We start from the raw sequence: 18,858 nt of genomic DNA, 5'->3' as shown, positions 1-18,858 counted from the left end.
TGCAGGAATGAACGTGGCCAGCGCAGATGTCCTGTCCTTCATTTGTCAAACTAGACCAAAACAAACTAAACAGATGAAAAAGAATCTAACAAAAAAAGCCTTCAGTATGCTCAATGTCACACATAACTTTGCATTATTTTGTTTTGAACATATGGTGCAACCAAATGCTGAATTTGTTGCACTTTGTTCCAGCAGGATTGGAGGTGCATCCCTTACAGGACAAGAGCACATCTGGAACATCGACAGGTACATTTTTTTTCCCCCACACACGTTCTCTTAAATAACACTGAGGGGTAACAGGTGGTGATGATGGGGTAGGTTGGTGTCTGAGTGTAATCTCGTCCTGCAGTGCTGTGGTATCGGGAAGGCCATGTGGTGAACACACTGCTGGGACAACTAAACGTTTGTTATGGTGTATGCGCTACTCAATAGTGAGGGTGTAAAAGCTGCTGGCTTATTATAGCATTGTACGCTCTAAAACAGTCATTCCCAACAACAGGTGAGGACCAACTGGCAGTAGGTGGTGACGTCACACATAAGAATCTGAACTCGCGTTTTGAAGCCTTGAGATTTGCAATTCGACCACTGCCGTCACTTATTGTCAATATTCCTGACATGATTTACAATAGTGACATCATGTTCTGCTAAAAAAAAAAGACCTGAATTTAGTGATCGAGGCATTAACTGCTCAGGAAAATATTTGTTGATGTTGTAAATGAAGTGAGAAATGGGATAATTTTCCTGTAGCTTTACAGAATTTACAGAATATTCACGTAAACTGTCCACATGTATTCACGTAGATTGGTCTTCAGACAGATTTCCCTTTTAACAGTGGTTGGTGAAAGAGAACCGTTGAATTGAAGTGCCGATAAATGTGAGGAAATGATTTCGTAAGGAATAAAGAATCATTCGTGTATTTGATACCTCGTCCTGGCTGCCCTCACGCAGGTTATATGTGAGGTTGTTGTGGATGTCCGAGGCGAACACGCTGGCGTATTCAGGGTAAAGTTCAAGAACCTCTCTGAGGCCTCGCACACTGATGTACTGCAGGTCGCAGTAGGTCAACGCCTTCACATCAGCATTAGTCTTGATCACCTGCTCCATTTTAGGCAAGTCGGAGCCGATCAGGTCTCCTTTTCCTAAAAGAAAAAAAAGGTGACATTTTCAGTCCACTTTGTGCTACATGAACAACTTAAATTAGGGATGTCCCCATCCTGATTTAGGTATCAGATTAGAGCAGTTATTTTGTTTTTGTAAATTGCCAGCTACAGGGCTTTCCAAATCCGCTGACTCTTGGCTACTTTCATGAGGTCCTTCATGTAGCTCAGCTGCAGACTTTATTTAGGTCAGACTGCAGGAGTCTGCCTTTCTTTCTGTTTTATTTTCTTCGAAACTCCAGTCAGGAATATATTTTATTTTACGGACAGTGAATAACAATAATAATAATAATAATGATAATAATAATCATAATAACAATAATAATAATAATAATAAAAAGGCTGTTCTGTTATTTAAGCAAATACAAGTATCTGATCGGGACTCAATACTCAATAGTAATAAGATCATATCAGGATTAGCTGATTGGGAAATCCCTACCTTGCTCATGACACTGAAATCAAAAGTCACATGACTGCAATACAAACCTAGTATGGCCAGCACCATGTTGTCTTTCAGGACCTCCAGAGACCCAGAGCAGACAAAATAACTGGCATGCAGCGCATCACCCTGACGGATCAGGTACTCCCCAGGGACGCAGAAGGAGGTTTTTATGTGTAGGGAGAGTGAACGCAGGCAGCCGCGGCTGGCCCCCTTAAACACAGGCAGCTGGAGAATGTCCTTATTCAGATGCATGGCGATGTCTGCACGCAGCTCGTCAGGGAAGTCGTGCAGGAGCTGGGAATGTGTGACAAATGTAATGAGATGGGACACTGATTGGTAATTAGGGAATGGATTGTTTTGCCACTAGTTGCCCTCTTTTGAATTTCAATAAGACATCTGTTGATATGTTTACAGGCAGGTCTGTGTTAGTGCGAGATCATAAATAGTCATGGATTCTACGTGGTTGGATTGTTACCCCTCTGTGATCAAAACTTAGCCTCACAGCACCGTGTGCACAGGTATTACATGACAACAACAACAACTACAGAAGCGACCCCTACCTCGTTGGCGTCTATGCCATTGTTGACAGACCATGTTGTCTGGAAGTACTCCAGCATGCGTTGTTTGAGCTGCTGGGGCAGACGATGCACGCGGATGAAGTCCTTCAGGTCCTTCATACGCGTGTGGTAGAGGGAACGACGCGAGTACATGCGCTGGATGATGGCCGTCACGTTACCAAACACAAGGGCGTGCATCAGAGCTGCATGAGACACGGAGGTATGAAAGAAAGTAAGTGATAATATTTGTATAACCAGGTTAATAAAGGCTTTTTCTAGGGTTATGAAATCAAAAATATTTTTAAGCCATTATACACAAACATACTTATGCAGAGTATATTCCATATCTGCCTCCTAAATGTTACATAATGAGTTTTATTTTTCATATCTCTTGAATACCTTCCTCCAAACACTGAGTTTTCTCACTGTTCTAACAAGCAGTCTCAATTTAAAAATAACTTAAACAAACAATTTACAGGTTGTTGCACCAGTGCTCACCACCTAAGCCACAATAATCCGTTTATTGGTACATAAAGATGGCAACAAGCTGCGTCTTGATGAACAGCCAGACCATCCAACCTACTTCCTGCTGAATTCCTAGCTCTGGTGTGCCAAACAGAGGGACCGCTCTGCCAGGACACGACGGGGAGATTGCACCCCAGTGTCAGACGTACCGCCAATGAGCATGGTGCAGATGGAGAAGATCTTCTCAGCGTCCGTGTTGGCACAGACGTTGCCAAAGCCCACACTGGTCAGACTGCTGAGGGTGAAGTAGAGGGCAGCGATGTAGGAGCTGCGCACCGTCGGGCCGCCCACCGTGCTGTTGATGTAGGGCGTCTCCAGGCGTTTGCCCAGCTCATGGAGCCACCCTTGAATGAGGAGACAGAGCATGAAAGAAGGACCAAGTTAAAGTAGCTAAACTCTATGTTGTCTGTGTATCTCCTATCAGCTTAGAAGCAGGGATGGTTTGAATATTTGTTTAATTATAAAAATGTATGTGATTATTCATGATTATATTAAAATAAACAAAGTGATTGTATTGATAAATAGCCTTTCTACTACAATGACTATATAATTGGTGGTGCATCTTTTACCACAAGCTGGCATCAGTAGCATTAGTGGACTGCCTGTACGTTTGCAGAAGTGATGAGGTTTCTTGAATGCATCTTATAGCCGCTCTTCTAAGCTCAACACGCTGTGGATCCTACAATAGTGACGCAATTTAGCAGCGTCTTTGAATGCATCTTGTTAGCTGATCCTTTTGGATCCACACACTATATTACTTTAACTGGCTCTCATGCACTGGAGTAAGTTTGTTTGCTTGCAGTGGAGAGTTACTCCTCTGACAAAATGTCTAATATAAAAATTTAAAGTCTGTCAAGTACTGTAGGTTTTGGCTGTAGCACCAAGTTTTTTCTTCTTCACTTATAAAGATTTTGTTGAAGTTTGAAGAAAGTGCACACTGCTGGGACGAAAATGACAAATAAGTGCAACAGCCAACATGCACCTTACTTCACAGTTAAGTGCCATATTGTATTTTCACACACATGTTGGTATGTTTCTAATACACTGTCACTTGGGGGAAAGATGATGGTCTGTATTTATATAGCATTTTTCTAGTCTTCATGACCACTCAAAGCTGCTTTACACTACAGTTTTGCCATTCACCCATTCACTCACATATTATTCACACAGTATATCTTTGTGCAGCACAATTTCTGTCACACATCTTTCATACCCATTCACACACTGACAGCAGGAACAGGTGTCTTGGGGTCAAGTCTCTTGTTGACGGACATGTAGAGTAGCAGACCTTCCAGTTGAAAGACAACCTCCTCTACCACTGATCCACCGTGATTTCACCAGTCAGTCTCTGTCAGGTGGCAGCAGGGCTGCACGTGTGTGTATTCATGTGTGTGTTTGGGGGAGTTCATTTGAATACTTGACAGATAATCCCCTTGAATATTTGGGAAAAATATTTTTGCTTGATGTTCCCACCCCTGTTTGGAAGTAGATACTACACTTCAATAGCTGAACTAAGGGGAACAGAAGTGTATGTTTGGGTCCGTGTGTCCGTGTATGACAGGCAGTCAGCAGCAGTGTCAGCAGGCTGGCATGATGGTGCGGGACAGGGCAGAATTAGATTGGCTCCTCCAGGGATAAATATGGCCAAGTGTTAATTAGCGGGCATGACCTAACCTCCCCGTAGACACATATGAGAGCACATACAGTTGCAGTCACACATACTGTAAGTCCAAACAGAAACACACACACACAGGCTGAGCTGTGAAAAGGACCAGATGTTTCATTTTGCTGAAGATGGCAGTATGTCACAGTTTGCCTGTTGCCGTTTATGGTCGTTTAAGAATCATATGTGGCTCTAAAGCTGCGCTATTAAACTCATTAGTCATTTTTGTCAAATGAAAACCTACACATATGTGTGTGCCCACTTGCAGCTATCAACTGTCACTTGTTATAAATGTATTTAATAGTATCAGCCAACCCTCATGAGAGTGACAGAGGACAGTGTTTATCTCTATCTTACCACCGAGTATGGCTGGAAATCCCTATAGTTTAACCTAATAACCGCTGAGTGGGGACTAAACACATGTGCACTCATTGTATTGGTCTGTGTGGTATAAGATAACTGAATTCAGCGTAAGTCTTGATAGTCAGCACTTGAACAAACGGTGGAAATGTTAATTCAATTAAGGCTGGAACTATTAGTCAATTTAATCACTTAAAATAACCATATTTATCAGTTGGGATAGGGGTTATTACATTTTTACTAAGCCAAGGACACACTATAAGATAATATATATTTGTCCGGGCTCTCACTTAAAATTGCTTAGAAGATAATCAATAAACAGTTTGACCTAAAAAGTTAACCTCACCTTGGCTAGCAACTGACTTTTGCACGACACTGTGCAAAAGTCTAAGGCCACTATATGTATACATACTGTATATATGTGAAGAAAGCATGCATATACATGCAGTATTATTACACCTAAACTATAGGATCATGGCTTTTAAACCTAAATGGGGGAAACCCAAATTAATGACACACCTGTATTTATCTTCTCTATTTTAAGTGGCTGCTGTGAAAAAAGGTAAATTTTCCCCAGTTCATTCAAGACATGCTTGAGCATTACATGCTGCACAAGTTGAACTAATCTGAAGCTTGATAATATCAAAGCGCCTTTCCATTCAAAATGCCAAAGATCACAGAATTTGACATAAGACATAAAAATCGTAATTTTGCATCAGGAAGGTCACTCTCAAACAATGGATGGATTAATCATCGGTTGATGGATGTGGGCACAGAGATTAACACGGCTCTCTTTGTCAGAAGCTTGAAACTTAAGTTCCATACTTCCTAATTTACCTTGATACATTACTTATTTTTAACACTTTATATTAGGGAACACATATTCACCATTAACTCAGTGCTTACTAACATATATAAGTAGCATATTAACTATTTATTAGTAATTATTAAGCACGTATTAACATCTTATTGTACATAATCTTATTCTACACCTATTACGACATGAATTAAGATTTTTCCTAAATAAGGTGTTAATACTTGCTTAATATTTACTAATGAAGGACTAGTATGCTACTTATGTGCATGTTAGTAAGCACCTGGTTAATGGTGAATATGTGTTCCTTAATATAAAGTGTTACCCATATTTTCTGTTGTTGTGTGGTTTGTTTTTATTTCGGTCGAGACTACATATGTAAATTATCCAATGGCTAGAATCTGTCATATTTCAATGTCAATGTTTTTTTCAAGTGTATTGAATAAATAAATAAAAGGAATTAATAAATGTGAGTCATCTATATCTCCGGCCTGAGAGTGAGTGACTGAGTTGCCAGTGTAATGTGGGTCTTGTCTGAGGCTATATTTAGTCATAAACAACAAACCTGACCTTCATACTTCTGTCAGGACTCACCGATGTCCCAGCTCTCACTGGTCTCTATCTCCTTGCGTCCAATCATGTACCAGATGCAGGCCATCCAGTGCGCCAGCAGGGCGAACACAGACATCAGCAAGGTTAGCACCATGGCGCTGTACTGAGAGTAGCGGTCCAGTTTCTGAAGCAGACGAAGGAGGCGGAGCAGGCGCACCGTCTTCAGCAGGTGGACCAAGGAGGTCTGAGGTGGAGAGTGGAGTGACCGCGAGCAGAAAAACAAACAAACAAACAGGAGAGAGGAGAGATGGTGAGTAGGAGAAAGTATACATCTTAAGTCTGCAATGTTATTAGCTACACTGAGTGTACATGTTACACATACACAAATGTACATCTAAAAATATGCGCTACTCACCACCGTGATGTTGAAGGCATACAGCAGGTCAAAGGGCAGGGCAGCGACCAGGTCCACGAAGAACCAGGTGGTGGCATAGTGAATGCAAATGGATCGTGCATCATACATGACCTGGCCTGACTGGCTCACATAGGTGGTGCGGAAGTTCAGGATAATGTCTGCGAACATTTTAGGTTATTCTTCCTCATGTAATCACACTTTATAGTAGATAGAAACATAGAAACAACACACTGTCACTAACATGCAGTTTTTAGCTGATAAAACGAACAATTTACAAATTATAACAATATGGTAATAGTAATGGTTGTAAATGGAAATTACTATTAAGTAATAGGAAAGGAAAGCATGACAATAAAGATTATTGTCATTATACAACAACTGGTATTGCACAACGAAATGTCGAGGTCAGATGGAGGGTTAATCAGAGCCGCTGCGACTGACCGAATGTAACTAAAATGGTGGGAGGAAACCGGAGAGCCTGGGGGAAACCCACGCAGACATGGGGAGAACATGTTGACATGAACAAATGTTGAAGGTAAAGATCATTTACACATACCATCCTACCTTGTAAAATAATAATTTGTTTGGGTATGGCTAGAGAAACACTTTTAAATGCACCGCAAATGTGCGAACTGATCAACCTGGGTGAATTTAGACAGAGAAAAGTATTCTCTTAATGGTTGTAGATGCTCAAATGGAGATGACCTGTTTGCTCGTGCTGTGGTGGTGGTTTTCTGTATTGTCTGTTCCAATGATGCAACATATAAGTGTACTGATGCTGCTGTCTTGGCCAGGTGTCTCTTGAAAAAGAGATTTTCATCTCAGGGAGACTTTTCCTACCCGGTTAAATAAAGGATACGGGAGCCAAAGCCAAGGCGTGTAACAGCTGGAATGTGTCAGCGTGTTAAGGCATCAGTGTATATCAGCGAATTTCCCAGACAGACCCATCTAACCTCAGAGTCACAATGGAGCGAGCACACAGCAAGCAGACCTCTGGGTGGGAGGCTTGATATAACAAAACCTCATCTGTCATCCAAGCTGTCAGTGTCTCCTGAGATGCTGGCTCATTGCTCAATAACCAATGTCAAGTAAGGAAAAGTTTGACAAGGAAGGATGGTGATAAAGATGATGAATTTTTAGAAAGCGCACACAGCCATCCCGTACAGAAAAATGAGAGCTGTGAAAACCATCAAAAAAACCATCAGTGGCAACTCCTCGCAACATCCCAAATTCTTCTTTTTAGGAAATATGTAGCAATATGACATCTAAGTCTCAGTGGTGACCGAGTGAAAGCGAGTGAAAAACCTAGTTTCTCCCAAGCATAGTTGGTGGTGTCCTCCCCCCTCTGTTGAGTTGAGTAACTGTAAACCACTGCTCACTAAGTACAAGTAAGTGGAGAACACTGAGTTTCTACCACCTCAGTTCATCCCTTGGGTGCATCCCTACGGAGATTTAGCAGTGATTATCAACTGAGAGGATTGTCCCTGGGAGAGATTCAGGATATCCTGAAGGGACTGAAAAACCTAGGTATCATGGAACTAGGGGGAACCTTGTGGGAGAAGGATGCTGGGGTTGCTCTTGTCCCCTGTTGCCATGGGTTAGTGAGAAATCAACCATTACTTGTACGGAGTGTCTATAAAAACATTCTGTTACAAAAATGATTTGCCCAAACAAAGTTAAAAAACACAATACACAACATCGGGGACAGAGCAAATTAAACTAACAAACTAAGAACAGGAAGATTTATAAAATGGCTTCCCCTTCAAAGATGGGTTTTTGAAAGTGGCTGATCTAATTGGCGACAGCAGATTGCTCCAGGGTGTTGGGGCTGAAACGGCAGAGGCGTGTTCACCTTTTGTTTTGCAGAGAGAGCAGGGATCGGAGTTGTCAGACAGTGGCACAGGGAACAGGAAAATCAGTGTATAATCAAGAGGATCTAGTGATTTATTTAATATCTCACAGGAAATCAATGGAGGGATGCAAGAACATGGGTAATGTGGGACCAGCGATTTGTTTTGGTTAACACACTGGCTGAGGCATGAAATACAAACAAATGTCAGCTACTTTCACTTTCAAACTATTGCCAAATGAGTTCACATGAAGCTGATCAAGCCAATCAGCTCCTTATTAACTCTTTGTGTGTTTTTCAGTATGGTGGTGTTCCGCTCTCAAGGCACACAGGAAGTGACTCATTTTATGTTGAGACAGCCTGGGACAACAGCACCAATATTATTTTAAAAACTCCAGTTTATCTCTATGTACTCTGCTGTGCAACACATTTGATTATTCTATCTATTATTTGGTAAGTTATGTGTTGTATATCTGTTTTTAAATCAGTGGAAGCTCATTTCAGGCCCAGCTATTCATATATGAATTGCAGCAGTTATCCAATCATGATTTCCGCTGGTTTTAAAGCGCCATGCTGCTGGGGTAAATTAAATCTGTGACAAACGGCGGATTCTAACTAGACATGTCGTTAATCGAGTTCTAGCAAAGTTTTAGTGATGAAATGTAAACAAAAACAGTAAATATTTGATTGTTTTTTGCTTTTAGAGGAAGCCGAGTTCCCCTTGCTGTCATGGTCAGGAAACTTGGAGCTGCATGGTGCAGGAACAACAGCAGCTATGTTTGGTCAGGCAGTTGTTAAGGGGAATGCTTGATTTTCAATATCAGATAATCGCCAAAATCGTGATTTCGGTTAAAATGTGATTTTATAGACCCACTGAGCATCTAGGTTTAGAATCGCAAGATCTAAACACTGCTATACTGAAAAACACAAATTTCATGAGTCTCTAGAGTCATGTGGAACCGATTGTATTAATCAGCATTGTGGAAACTCATTTGACATTTGATATTTAAAAGTTATGCATTACAGCTTTATCATCCATTTGTCTTGTTGTGATAAAACAGTTTGACGGCGGCGTTTTAATTCAAGTTGAGTCACAGGAGAAGAACTTTGTGTCTTTGCTCCGTGACCTCCATCAGCACTCACCTATGATGAAGAGCATTTCCACCGCTATGTCGCTCACGATGGTGGAGCGCGCAGCTGTGACCGTGTCGTCGTATGGCGTGAAGCTGACATTGTACGGCACGGTGACGGCCACGTAGAAGGTCGCCAGCAGAATGAGCCAGTCCCACAGGGCTTTGGACACACTGTAGTGGAGCAGAATGAAGCGTGACTTCTGCACTGCTGCCACCTTGTACTCCGGTATTGAGGGTTTGTCAATCATGCCCTGTAAGTGAACAGGAGGACGAAGTGTCAAAGTGTTAAACATCCTACCACGAGAACAGACAGTGAGGACACATACTGCACTAACATGCACACACACCTATAGAAAAGGGATTTGGCATGTTAGGAGTTAAAGTCCAGCAATAACAGCCTCTCTTAATTTTCAAAGCTGAGTTAATAAATACTCGAGGAGCTGTTTAAATGAATAACTTGATGACCAGATGCTGACGAGGACGTGTGCTGGGGAAATAATGATCATCAGATGGACACTGCAGTGCCAAGATTTTGCATGAACAGACAATGCAAATGTCAACATGCTCTCTTGTGGGATGACCGCTGATGATTCAGTATAGGGAGGCAACTCAAGTGGAACAGATATGGTAATACTGCTGGTTATTTATTCTTGACAGCCTTTTTACAGACAGTGATAGACCTTTTTAAATGGCCATGTGGTGACAATATGCAATGATGGAGTTATGACAATGGTCAGTGAAGAGGAAATTTATTACCACCACTGATGCCTTCTAATTTCATACATGACTACATCCACCTAAATCTGTGAGTGTCTTTAAACTCAGTGGTGGATGTGCTAATATTAAGAAACAAGGGGAATTACAACACTGGCCATCCTCTGCTTTTATGTTTTAGAAACACACTGCTTATTCATTCCACTTATTTCATTTTTTGATAAGAAAACCCAATTGGAGAGAGTTAAAAAAAACTCAATTTTTTGCTACTTCTGAGGAGGTGGGGAGACCATTTGGAACATAATGGCTCCGTGGCTCTTCAAACGAGGGCTGCTTGTGCACCTGGCACATAATAGCCTTAACCGTGTTTAGGAGACAAGAGGAAAAGCTATTATCCCTGACAGTGGTGAGAGGGAAAACAGTCTATCCACAAACAATGCAGCCACTTCACAAACAGGTGATGCCAAAGAGGAGGCTAGTTAATGACCTAAGATTTCCCTGCATGATTTGTGAATCTGCCCACTTCCCTTGGCGGGAACAGATTGACTCTCTCTGAAAGTAATTGAGAAAATGAGCGACCCTTTCCTGTCCAACAAAAAAGGAGAAAGGAATACCAGAGAATAACTGGAGGAATTGTTCTTTTACCAAGAAAATACAGCTGATGAGTGATGATGAGTCCTTGTCTGAACTGTGGTGGACTCACAGAAAAGGTTATTGTGATGAGATCATCATGTGATGCTCTATGCATAGAGTCTTTCCATCACAACTATACACAAAGTGTGTGTGTATGTATATTGTAAATAAAACTAAAATGAATTAGTCAATTTTCTGTGGAAGAAAATGTGCAGAAAATAGTTTAATATTACAAAAAGGCATATATATCTGGAATAACTACAAAATTGATCTGGGAATGTCCTGAAAGAAAGAGAAAGAGAGCGAAAAACCAGAACAAAACTAAAAAAATGACCCAGCATTCCCAACTAATTAATGCTGCAAGCAGCAATGAAGGGGCCCCCTCACACCCACCATGCATGTTAGGGTGCACAGCAGCCCAGATGCCGACCAGAGGAATTGGTTCATGTAGAATTCTGGACGTCAATTGACAGAGACTGATGTTGCTTTCTTTATTTGTCCATTTAATAGATAACATATACATACATACATACGAATTCTAAAACTGAATTGAAGCTTTTCATGGTGTCTGTGAGCAGAACGTTCAGAAACAGCACAAACATTACTGACTGTCAACAACGGCTGTCGCCGCTTTAATGCCAGTTCCTGCAATGTCAGCAAATGGAATGTTGTCATGTTGTCTTTTTTTTTTAAGATTTGCATTACATCACAGAGGTCAAGGCGCCGACCCGACCTTTGGCACTTACAGCGGTCAGCCGAGCACATCGCGATGATTAGAAAAGAAAGCCCAGCACTGCAGGGACACGTGTCACACTGACACAGCTGGTCTTCACACTTCATTAACTTACTCTGTAGCCCAGGGCCTCATTATTTTCAACTACATCTCCCAGCATGCTTTGGGCTTTGATAGCAGTGATAAAAGCCTGGCCCTGATGAGTAAGGAGATGCATATGGTTCACCACATTACTCAAGCAGAAACCATTCCTCCATTCCCTCACGTGTACAATCTACATTCTCAGAGGATCCTTTGTCATATAAATTTACATCTCATATCTATTGATTACTTTAGAGCAGAATTGTTTTGTTAAAATGACCACAAGACTGTGTGATAATAGCAACTGGATTGTTTTATATAAAATCCAGTATTCTTCCTCACTAAAATTGAGTTACAGCGAGAGAGTAAAGATAGACCTTCACTGTCTGAAAGTGTGGTTCCAAGTGTGTGCGAGAAACGCCATAATGAAAGAAAAAGAAGAGATTGACTGAAGGAAAGGAAGAAATCTGGGTTGCACTATTTTTCTCTTTCATGGCCCCTAGACAAGTGTGTTAAAGTGAAACGAGGAAATGGTGATCCTTCCCTGAGAAATAGAGCACTTAGAAATCAAATCTGAGCTTCTTGTCAGCATGCCGCGCATTAGTTACACTACGCTGCTGATACACTCACAGGCTGATGGCACCAAAACCGCGGCACAACGGGAGCAAATACCAATTGAGTCAAAGTGCTCGTATATTGGTTTAAGGGGAACTTTTCAGGCTGAATATGTTGTTGAAGAGGTGATGTAATAATTAGGCCATAAATCATTTGAAAAGAGTGCAGCCTCACGATCTCAAACTAAGTTACACACAGCTAGTATTTCAGCTTTAAATCATATTCTTTATTTTATGACTTTATGAAATGGCTTGTCACTCCTGGTTCTTTCTTGTTTGAAGCTTTTGTGACTGTGCTAGGATTTTAAGATCAATGTGTTTGTTTCCCAGTAAAGTTATAGCTATACTTTTTCCTCCTTTACCTGGTTGGTTACAAATAGAGATTTGGTCAGAGCAGATGTAGTTGGCTGAGATGTGGAGGCAGAGTACCAGCCTGAGATCTGCTTGGTGTAAAGAATAAAGCGTAACATAACTCCTCCGATCACATTGCTTGTTAACTGTGGAGGGACGATCAGAAACAAACAGGCAGGGAGGACAGAGTGAAAGGAAGATGGAGGGGGCGACAGGCAGAAAAAGTAAAAGGTGGGAAAATATATCGCATATCAGAGAGGGAGAATTACAGTGGTGATGGTTTATTTTTAGAAAATTTACACCATAATGTATAAAAACAAAAACAACAGAAAATGATATTTGTAGAACATCCTTAAAATCTCAAAATAAAAAAAATATTAATTATGTAGAACTCTGTCAAAGTTAAAAGGTTTAGTTCATAGTTATAGCCAGGCTTGTGGCTTGAGTAAATGGTATTTTAGCATAAATGCACTTGAAAGTGTCAAAAAATAAAGTAGCAACAGAAAATCTGCCCTACACTAGAAGACCTGAGGGACAGGGAGAGATCATTTAAAAAGTGGAAAAGGCAAAGGGAGGTGAGGTGGGGGGAACAGAGAGACAGATATTAAGGGGAGAGACAGCGGGATCCAGAGGATGAGATGAGGTTAGAGTGACAGATGGAGAGCTAGAGAAAATGCGTTAAGGCTGCAGAGAAATAGAGGAGTGGCTGAAGCTATTAAAAAAAAAAGAAAGAAAGAAAAGGGGAAACTGAAGGCAGAGAAAAGGATGAGAGAGAAAAAAGGGTCATTAACATAATTGTGTCTCAGTTTCCTTTCACAAATAACAACTTTACAGCTAAATGCTAATAACATGGCTGACTATAATTTTCTCACAGCGGTGTCAGGTATTATGTCAGGATAATGCTAGTGTTATTAGAGAAAATGTCCCCCTGTGCAATAAAGGCCTCGCCACCAACCAGGCATTATGTAGATGCCATTTCATACTTCTCGCAGTGCATCAGCGATGTGTAGATGCAAAGGCAATTTATGTATTTGTTGTTTTCATTGTGTTTGAATGTACAGTATGTGCCGATTTTACTGTTGTAAATCTAAATTCCCACCTTGACAATAAAAGTCTGCCCCATCTTAAAGCCTCAGTAACGACAGCGATGGTGGAACTGCGTATTATCGTGCCAATAATGTCACATTTATATATGCACATATTAAAAACAATGTTTTAATCACAGGCTTAATGAGAGGAGAACTCTAATGTCTTGCCATGAGAGACCCGTGAGCACTTGGATTCCCGGTGTTACTCATTACATGACAGAGATACTCAACTGTCACTATTATTGGTTTGAGCCTCATTCCCAAGCAACTGCGTGGTTTCTGATTAACAAAGGTGACCGAGCTGCACGGTCTCCAGAGTCAACGATAGCATCACTGGACACAATCCAATAAGCTGTCAACAACCGACAAAAACAACACTGTCATCAGCAGGAATACTTTTTACTTTGCATGGTTTCTTTCATTCTTTTCACCCCAAAACATGCAGTCTCACTATATATATATTTTTTTACTCTTCTACAATATCACAGGCTTGTTCTGAATGTATGCAATTGCTGAAAATATTTTTAATGGTGTACTGGAAGTGTCTATGCTGAAAGACTTTGTCGTATGCCTTTCTTCTATATTCACACTTACACGATAGTTGGCACTGGAAGGCAGCGTCATGATTACACAGTGGGTGTTGATCATGCAGTGTTGTACAGTGAATGTTCTACTTTGTCTTTTTTTCTTACCTGCAGTGTAAAATTAAATAAAAAAAGTAATTTATGCAGGAGTGATTGGAAAAGTAGGGACAGATTGCAGTTTGTAAACATATTATGATTACATTTTTTTTATCCCTACATTCTCTGGAGCAAGCAAAACACTTTTTGAATAATCCATCTTGCGCTGAGAGAGCTGGCATAAAATTTGAATAATAAATCCTGTGTATCCAATTCTGAGTTTGTTGACATTGTGCCATATGTTTTTTTCTGTCCCCCCTTTCTGAGAGGGCAAGTCGGTCTCTGTCTGTCCTCATGTATGCGTCGATGTTTGTTTGTTTTTTGTTGTGAATGTGCACCGGTACGTGTAGGGGCGTGAGCACGCGTGGTGCCATCTGTAAGTAGGGTTGTAAAGCAGGACAGCAGGAGGTTGAGCAGACAGTGGGGAGGAGCGACACACTGACTCCCCAGAAAGGTACAATGCAGGTTGGGTCTGAGCACTAGAGCAAGAATTGCTTTGCTGGAGGCATTAACAGGAAGTAGTTCAGCTGTGCACAAGTTCATGTTACAGATAGTGGTCCTGTTTGTGTACATTAGGGCTGCAATGTGCAATGGCTCCACTGTAAAGAAGTAATTTTGACAAGTCCCAGTCAGAAATGAATGATGGCAGAGTTCCTTTTAGCTTCCCCAGTTACAGGGTGCATGCTGGTTCAGTGTCACATACTGTTTCTGATAAAACAAGTCAAAAGGCCCCGTTATTAGCATTAGCAACCTGTATGCTTTAATCATTTAGACCCATGGTTCTGAAACTGTGATACGTGTCATACATGTACCACCTTCTACTGTTCTACTGTCTATACCAGGGTATGTGATCAGAGTGGAGGTGAGGGATTTTGACCGGAATGTGTAGCAAATAAAACAAATAACAAAATAATATTCACAAATTAAATAGTTATAATTAGTCACCTTATCTCTCGCTCAATCTTCATCTAATTTTGCTATACCAGTGAATGAAGTATATGTGAGGAAGAGGAGATGATGAGAGAGTAAATTATCTTATTGGGAATAAATCAGCCAAAAAGTTGTTTTCATTTTCTTATTCAACATATCAACCAACTAATCATTCGAAACTACTGTTGGCAATTATTGTTCTGTCAGTCAACTCATCAGTTAATTGGTAATTTGCACATGTGGAAGAGTACAGTAAAAGTATGTCATGTCACTAGAGCCCATTAATATACAGTAGTAGTTGGCACTGGATGATGTAAACATTTTCTGTTGCGATTATACTGACCAAAGCGGTTTCATGATTCATGATATTTTTCAATAATTGTCGAAATAAGCCTATATGTGTGTGTATGTGTGTGTGTGTGTGTGTGTTTGTCTATACATTTTATAAAATGTGCAAAAAAAATGAAAGAAACAAGCTACAAATGTGACAAAAAAGGGTTAGAAAATATTGCAATTTTACAAAAGAAAAACATGAACTATACATATTTGTGTGAACATTTTACAGTGAGAAACAGAATCTTAAATAAGATCAGTAGAAATTATGAGTACCTGGAATAACTGGAGAGATGCAGACTCCTCATATAAAATATTGACAATTTCCCACATTCATTATTGTTACAAAAATGGAAATTCACCACGATCAACTTATTATGCATGTCTATTGATTAATTGTTCCATCCCTATACGGTACAGTTCAAATTCCCATACAATTAATGTTCATTTTAATTAAATATTGATACTGGTGTTGCACAATCAGTGAAGCAGTTATTAAGTTATTATTATTTTTAAAATGCTCAATCAGTCATGTCTTAAAACAGTTTTGTTCTATCATTTTGAAATTTAATTTGCTCCTGAAAGTTCCAGAGGTGCCTCAGCTTTTCAGTACCTACCCACTTGGTAACTGAGCGTCTGCAGGGAGGGAGAAGGATTATCTCAAAATGGTGCTCCAAAAAAACCCTGCACCTCTTGCCTCCTATGAATAACATTGCTTGAAGTGCAGCCTTTGTTATTCAAGGCATACAAAGGCCTTTGTTGTGTAGAAATGAAACATGTGGCAGTGGAATAGATCACCACAACAAATTACCTCTCCAGGTACTTTGAGCACAAACACACTTGTGAGACAGGTGAACGATAGTGACTGCACATGGAAAATAGCACACTTATCAGCCAAGGTGAAACATTTCAAATCCATGTTTATCATTCATCCATACATCATTTATCCAACAGGTCGTACATGTACTAAATATGAGGCACTTTGGAAGCATCAGTACAGCTACCTCAAGTGTAAAAAAGAACAATGCTGGTGACATCATGACCTATATCTCAATGGCTAGGACAGATAGTCTCAAACAGATGATGAAGATGCTTCCAGCTCCACCTTATGACCATAAAACACTTAACTGTCCGTGACAATCACCTCCCGGCAATCACAACTACCAAAGTCATCTTGCAATTCGTTTAATTAAAGTGGTTGTTTCAGGTTTCTTTTTAAGTGTGGTTGTAAATGATACTGACATAAGGTCAGGGCTGACTTCTGGGTGTGTGTCCCGGCACTTTCTTGTGAAAACATACTTTTATCTCGCCTTTTCTGACAGGAAACTGATGTTTGTGTTGCTTTGTAAACGGCTCGCTCCCTACGCCAAAGTCCATAGAGAAAATGAGCGATTTACCATTATAGCACACAGGGGTTGTTCATCCATGGCTGCCTCCATCAAAAAGTTCAAATGTGTTGTTTTGTGACTTGGATCTTTGAAATCATTTGTTCAGATGTACCTGAGTGCCACAAACTTACCGAACAAGGCAGCTGTAGACCAGCAGCTCCAGGGTTCACGTGAGCTAAAAATGCTCATTTTCTCAATGGACTCAATGGTGTGGTGGAGGGAGCAGTTAAAAAATGTTTAGTTTCCAGAAAATGCTGTCTAACGGCAGATACAACAGCAAAAATGTTTTTGTGTGTGTGAACTAAAGCTGACATAGATTACATTAGGTGAGCTTTTAGATGGCGACAGTAATTTTTTCTTGTTTCCTCACTGACAGCCATGTTTTCAGTGAGAGCAAGCCTCCATAGCTCAGGCTGTTTCTCGGCACATGTCAAAACCTGAACTATCACTTTAAAGCCACCAAACTATGTATAAATTGCAACAGAAGCACGGTGACGAAGACTGCAATAATTCAGGAGACTAGAAATAGCAAAGCTAGTGAGATGTGGCACACTCTGAGAATCTGGGTCAAAATTTCCCTCTCTTTGCCTTCCTAAAGGAAATCTTCTTTTTCGACATCAACATAAATAATTCAAACTCAAGAGAATGAGCGTGGTGCATGTCTGAGCAACCCCTGACTGTGCAATGGGCGTGTGTGTTAGGACCCAGATGAAAATGCTGTCACAAGCAAGCAGCCAATCAAGGAAGAGTAAATGAGAGTGGTAAAATGTACTCACGCCTCCCAGATTGACCTCTCCTTTGCCTCCCCTCGAAAACTGGTGGGTGAGATGGTACAACATGGTGCGTCCTCGCTTCCTGGCCTGGCTGAAGTGAGAGCTGCTCTTCCTCCGGCACTTCTTGTCGTCTGAAACTGTCACACAGTCATTAAGATCAGTGCACGTACGCTCGAAATGATGCAAGGTTGTGTCACAAGAAAGTTGGTGGGAGCAGAGGACAAAGAACATCTGTCTCTCATTAAATGCAACCAGTCATATTTACACCGACACTTTCTCACACACGCACCTTAACTGCATTCTTAACTGTGTTTCACATGGCTGTGAAACTATCTGAGAACGGGGCCCACAACAAAAATCCTCTGAAAAAAAAAACCCAACTTGGGTTCTTCCTCTCTCATTAACACAGGCTGCAAAACTTTACTACAAGAGAACCATCAGACTTCAGATTGATCCAGGAGTGCTTCTTGTCCAGCAGCCAAATCTCAAACACAATTGCAGTGTCCTCAACTTCACAAAACGACTGCAATCACATCAGCGTTCAAACAAGTGCAGAACTCATTCCACGACTTTAGATGCGAGCACTCGCCGATGCAGCAGACAGCATGCCGTCTTTAAGTTGACAGATTATCTGTGCAGTAACCCCATTCTTTCAGCCCGTCACCACTTTTCTCAGCTGCAGTCGTGAATTTCCTCACCTGTTGTCTTGCCCCTGAAGGGATCATTTCTATGACTGATAATTATTTCCTGGATGCACAAAGACCACACTTTGACCACATCAGGTTTGTTTTGACATATTACCTACAGTCATGTGGTTTACAGGTATTTAAAGCAACATTTTCACACAGAGGTCGAGGGATGGGAGACTGCTTGTAACAAAGAGACCAATACAGTGCCCAAGCAGCAGATTCAAGATCATAAACACACAAAAAATGTAGAAAGTTATGTTATTTAAAAATGACATTTTCCGATTAATTCGATCAATGTCTAGCTCAGTTTCAGAAGTAATCTGCTTCATTGCTGCTACGCCCTAAAAACTGGGCATTCAGATACACTGGGAATGTGCTTTACCA

At 40.8% G+C, this 18,858-nt stretch overlaps 1 protein-coding gene across 3 annotated transcripts in view; it reads right to left on the bottom strand.

The window, feature by feature from the left end:
* Positions 1-18,858, bottom strand: part of kcnh4b (potassium voltage-gated channel, subfamily H (eag-related), member 4b) — a 50,413-nt gene that overhangs the window by 11,939 nt on the left and 19,616 nt on the right. For all 3 annotated transcript variants that reach the window (XM_044014042.1, XM_044014044.1, XM_044014043.1), the window contains 8 exons: positions 17,789-17,922; positions 9,478-9,718; positions 6,486-6,643; positions 6,113-6,314; positions 2,831-3,025; positions 2,160-2,359; positions 1,644-1,893; positions 925-1,139 (listed from right to left, as the gene is read on the bottom strand). In XM_044014042.1, the coding sequence (XP_043869977.1) occupies positions 925-1,139; positions 1,644-1,893; positions 2,160-2,359; positions 2,831-3,025; positions 6,113-6,314; positions 6,486-6,643; positions 9,478-9,718; positions 17,789-17,922 (1,595 nt within the window). The remainder of the gene's footprint in view (positions 1-924; positions 1,140-1,643; positions 1,894-2,159; positions 2,360-2,830; positions 3,026-6,112; positions 6,315-6,485; positions 6,644-9,477; positions 9,719-17,788; positions 17,923-18,858) is intronic.

Source organism: Solea senegalensis, linkage group LG18 (assembly GCF_019176455.1).
Source record: "Solea senegalensis isolate Sse05_10M linkage group LG18, IFAPA_SoseM_1, whole genome shotgun sequence".
Taxonomy (NCBI): domain Eukaryota; kingdom Metazoa; phylum Chordata; class Actinopteri; order Pleuronectiformes; family Soleidae; genus Solea; species Solea senegalensis.
Note: the sequence above shows the minus strand (reverse complement) of the source record. Positions and strands in the feature narration are given on the sequence as shown.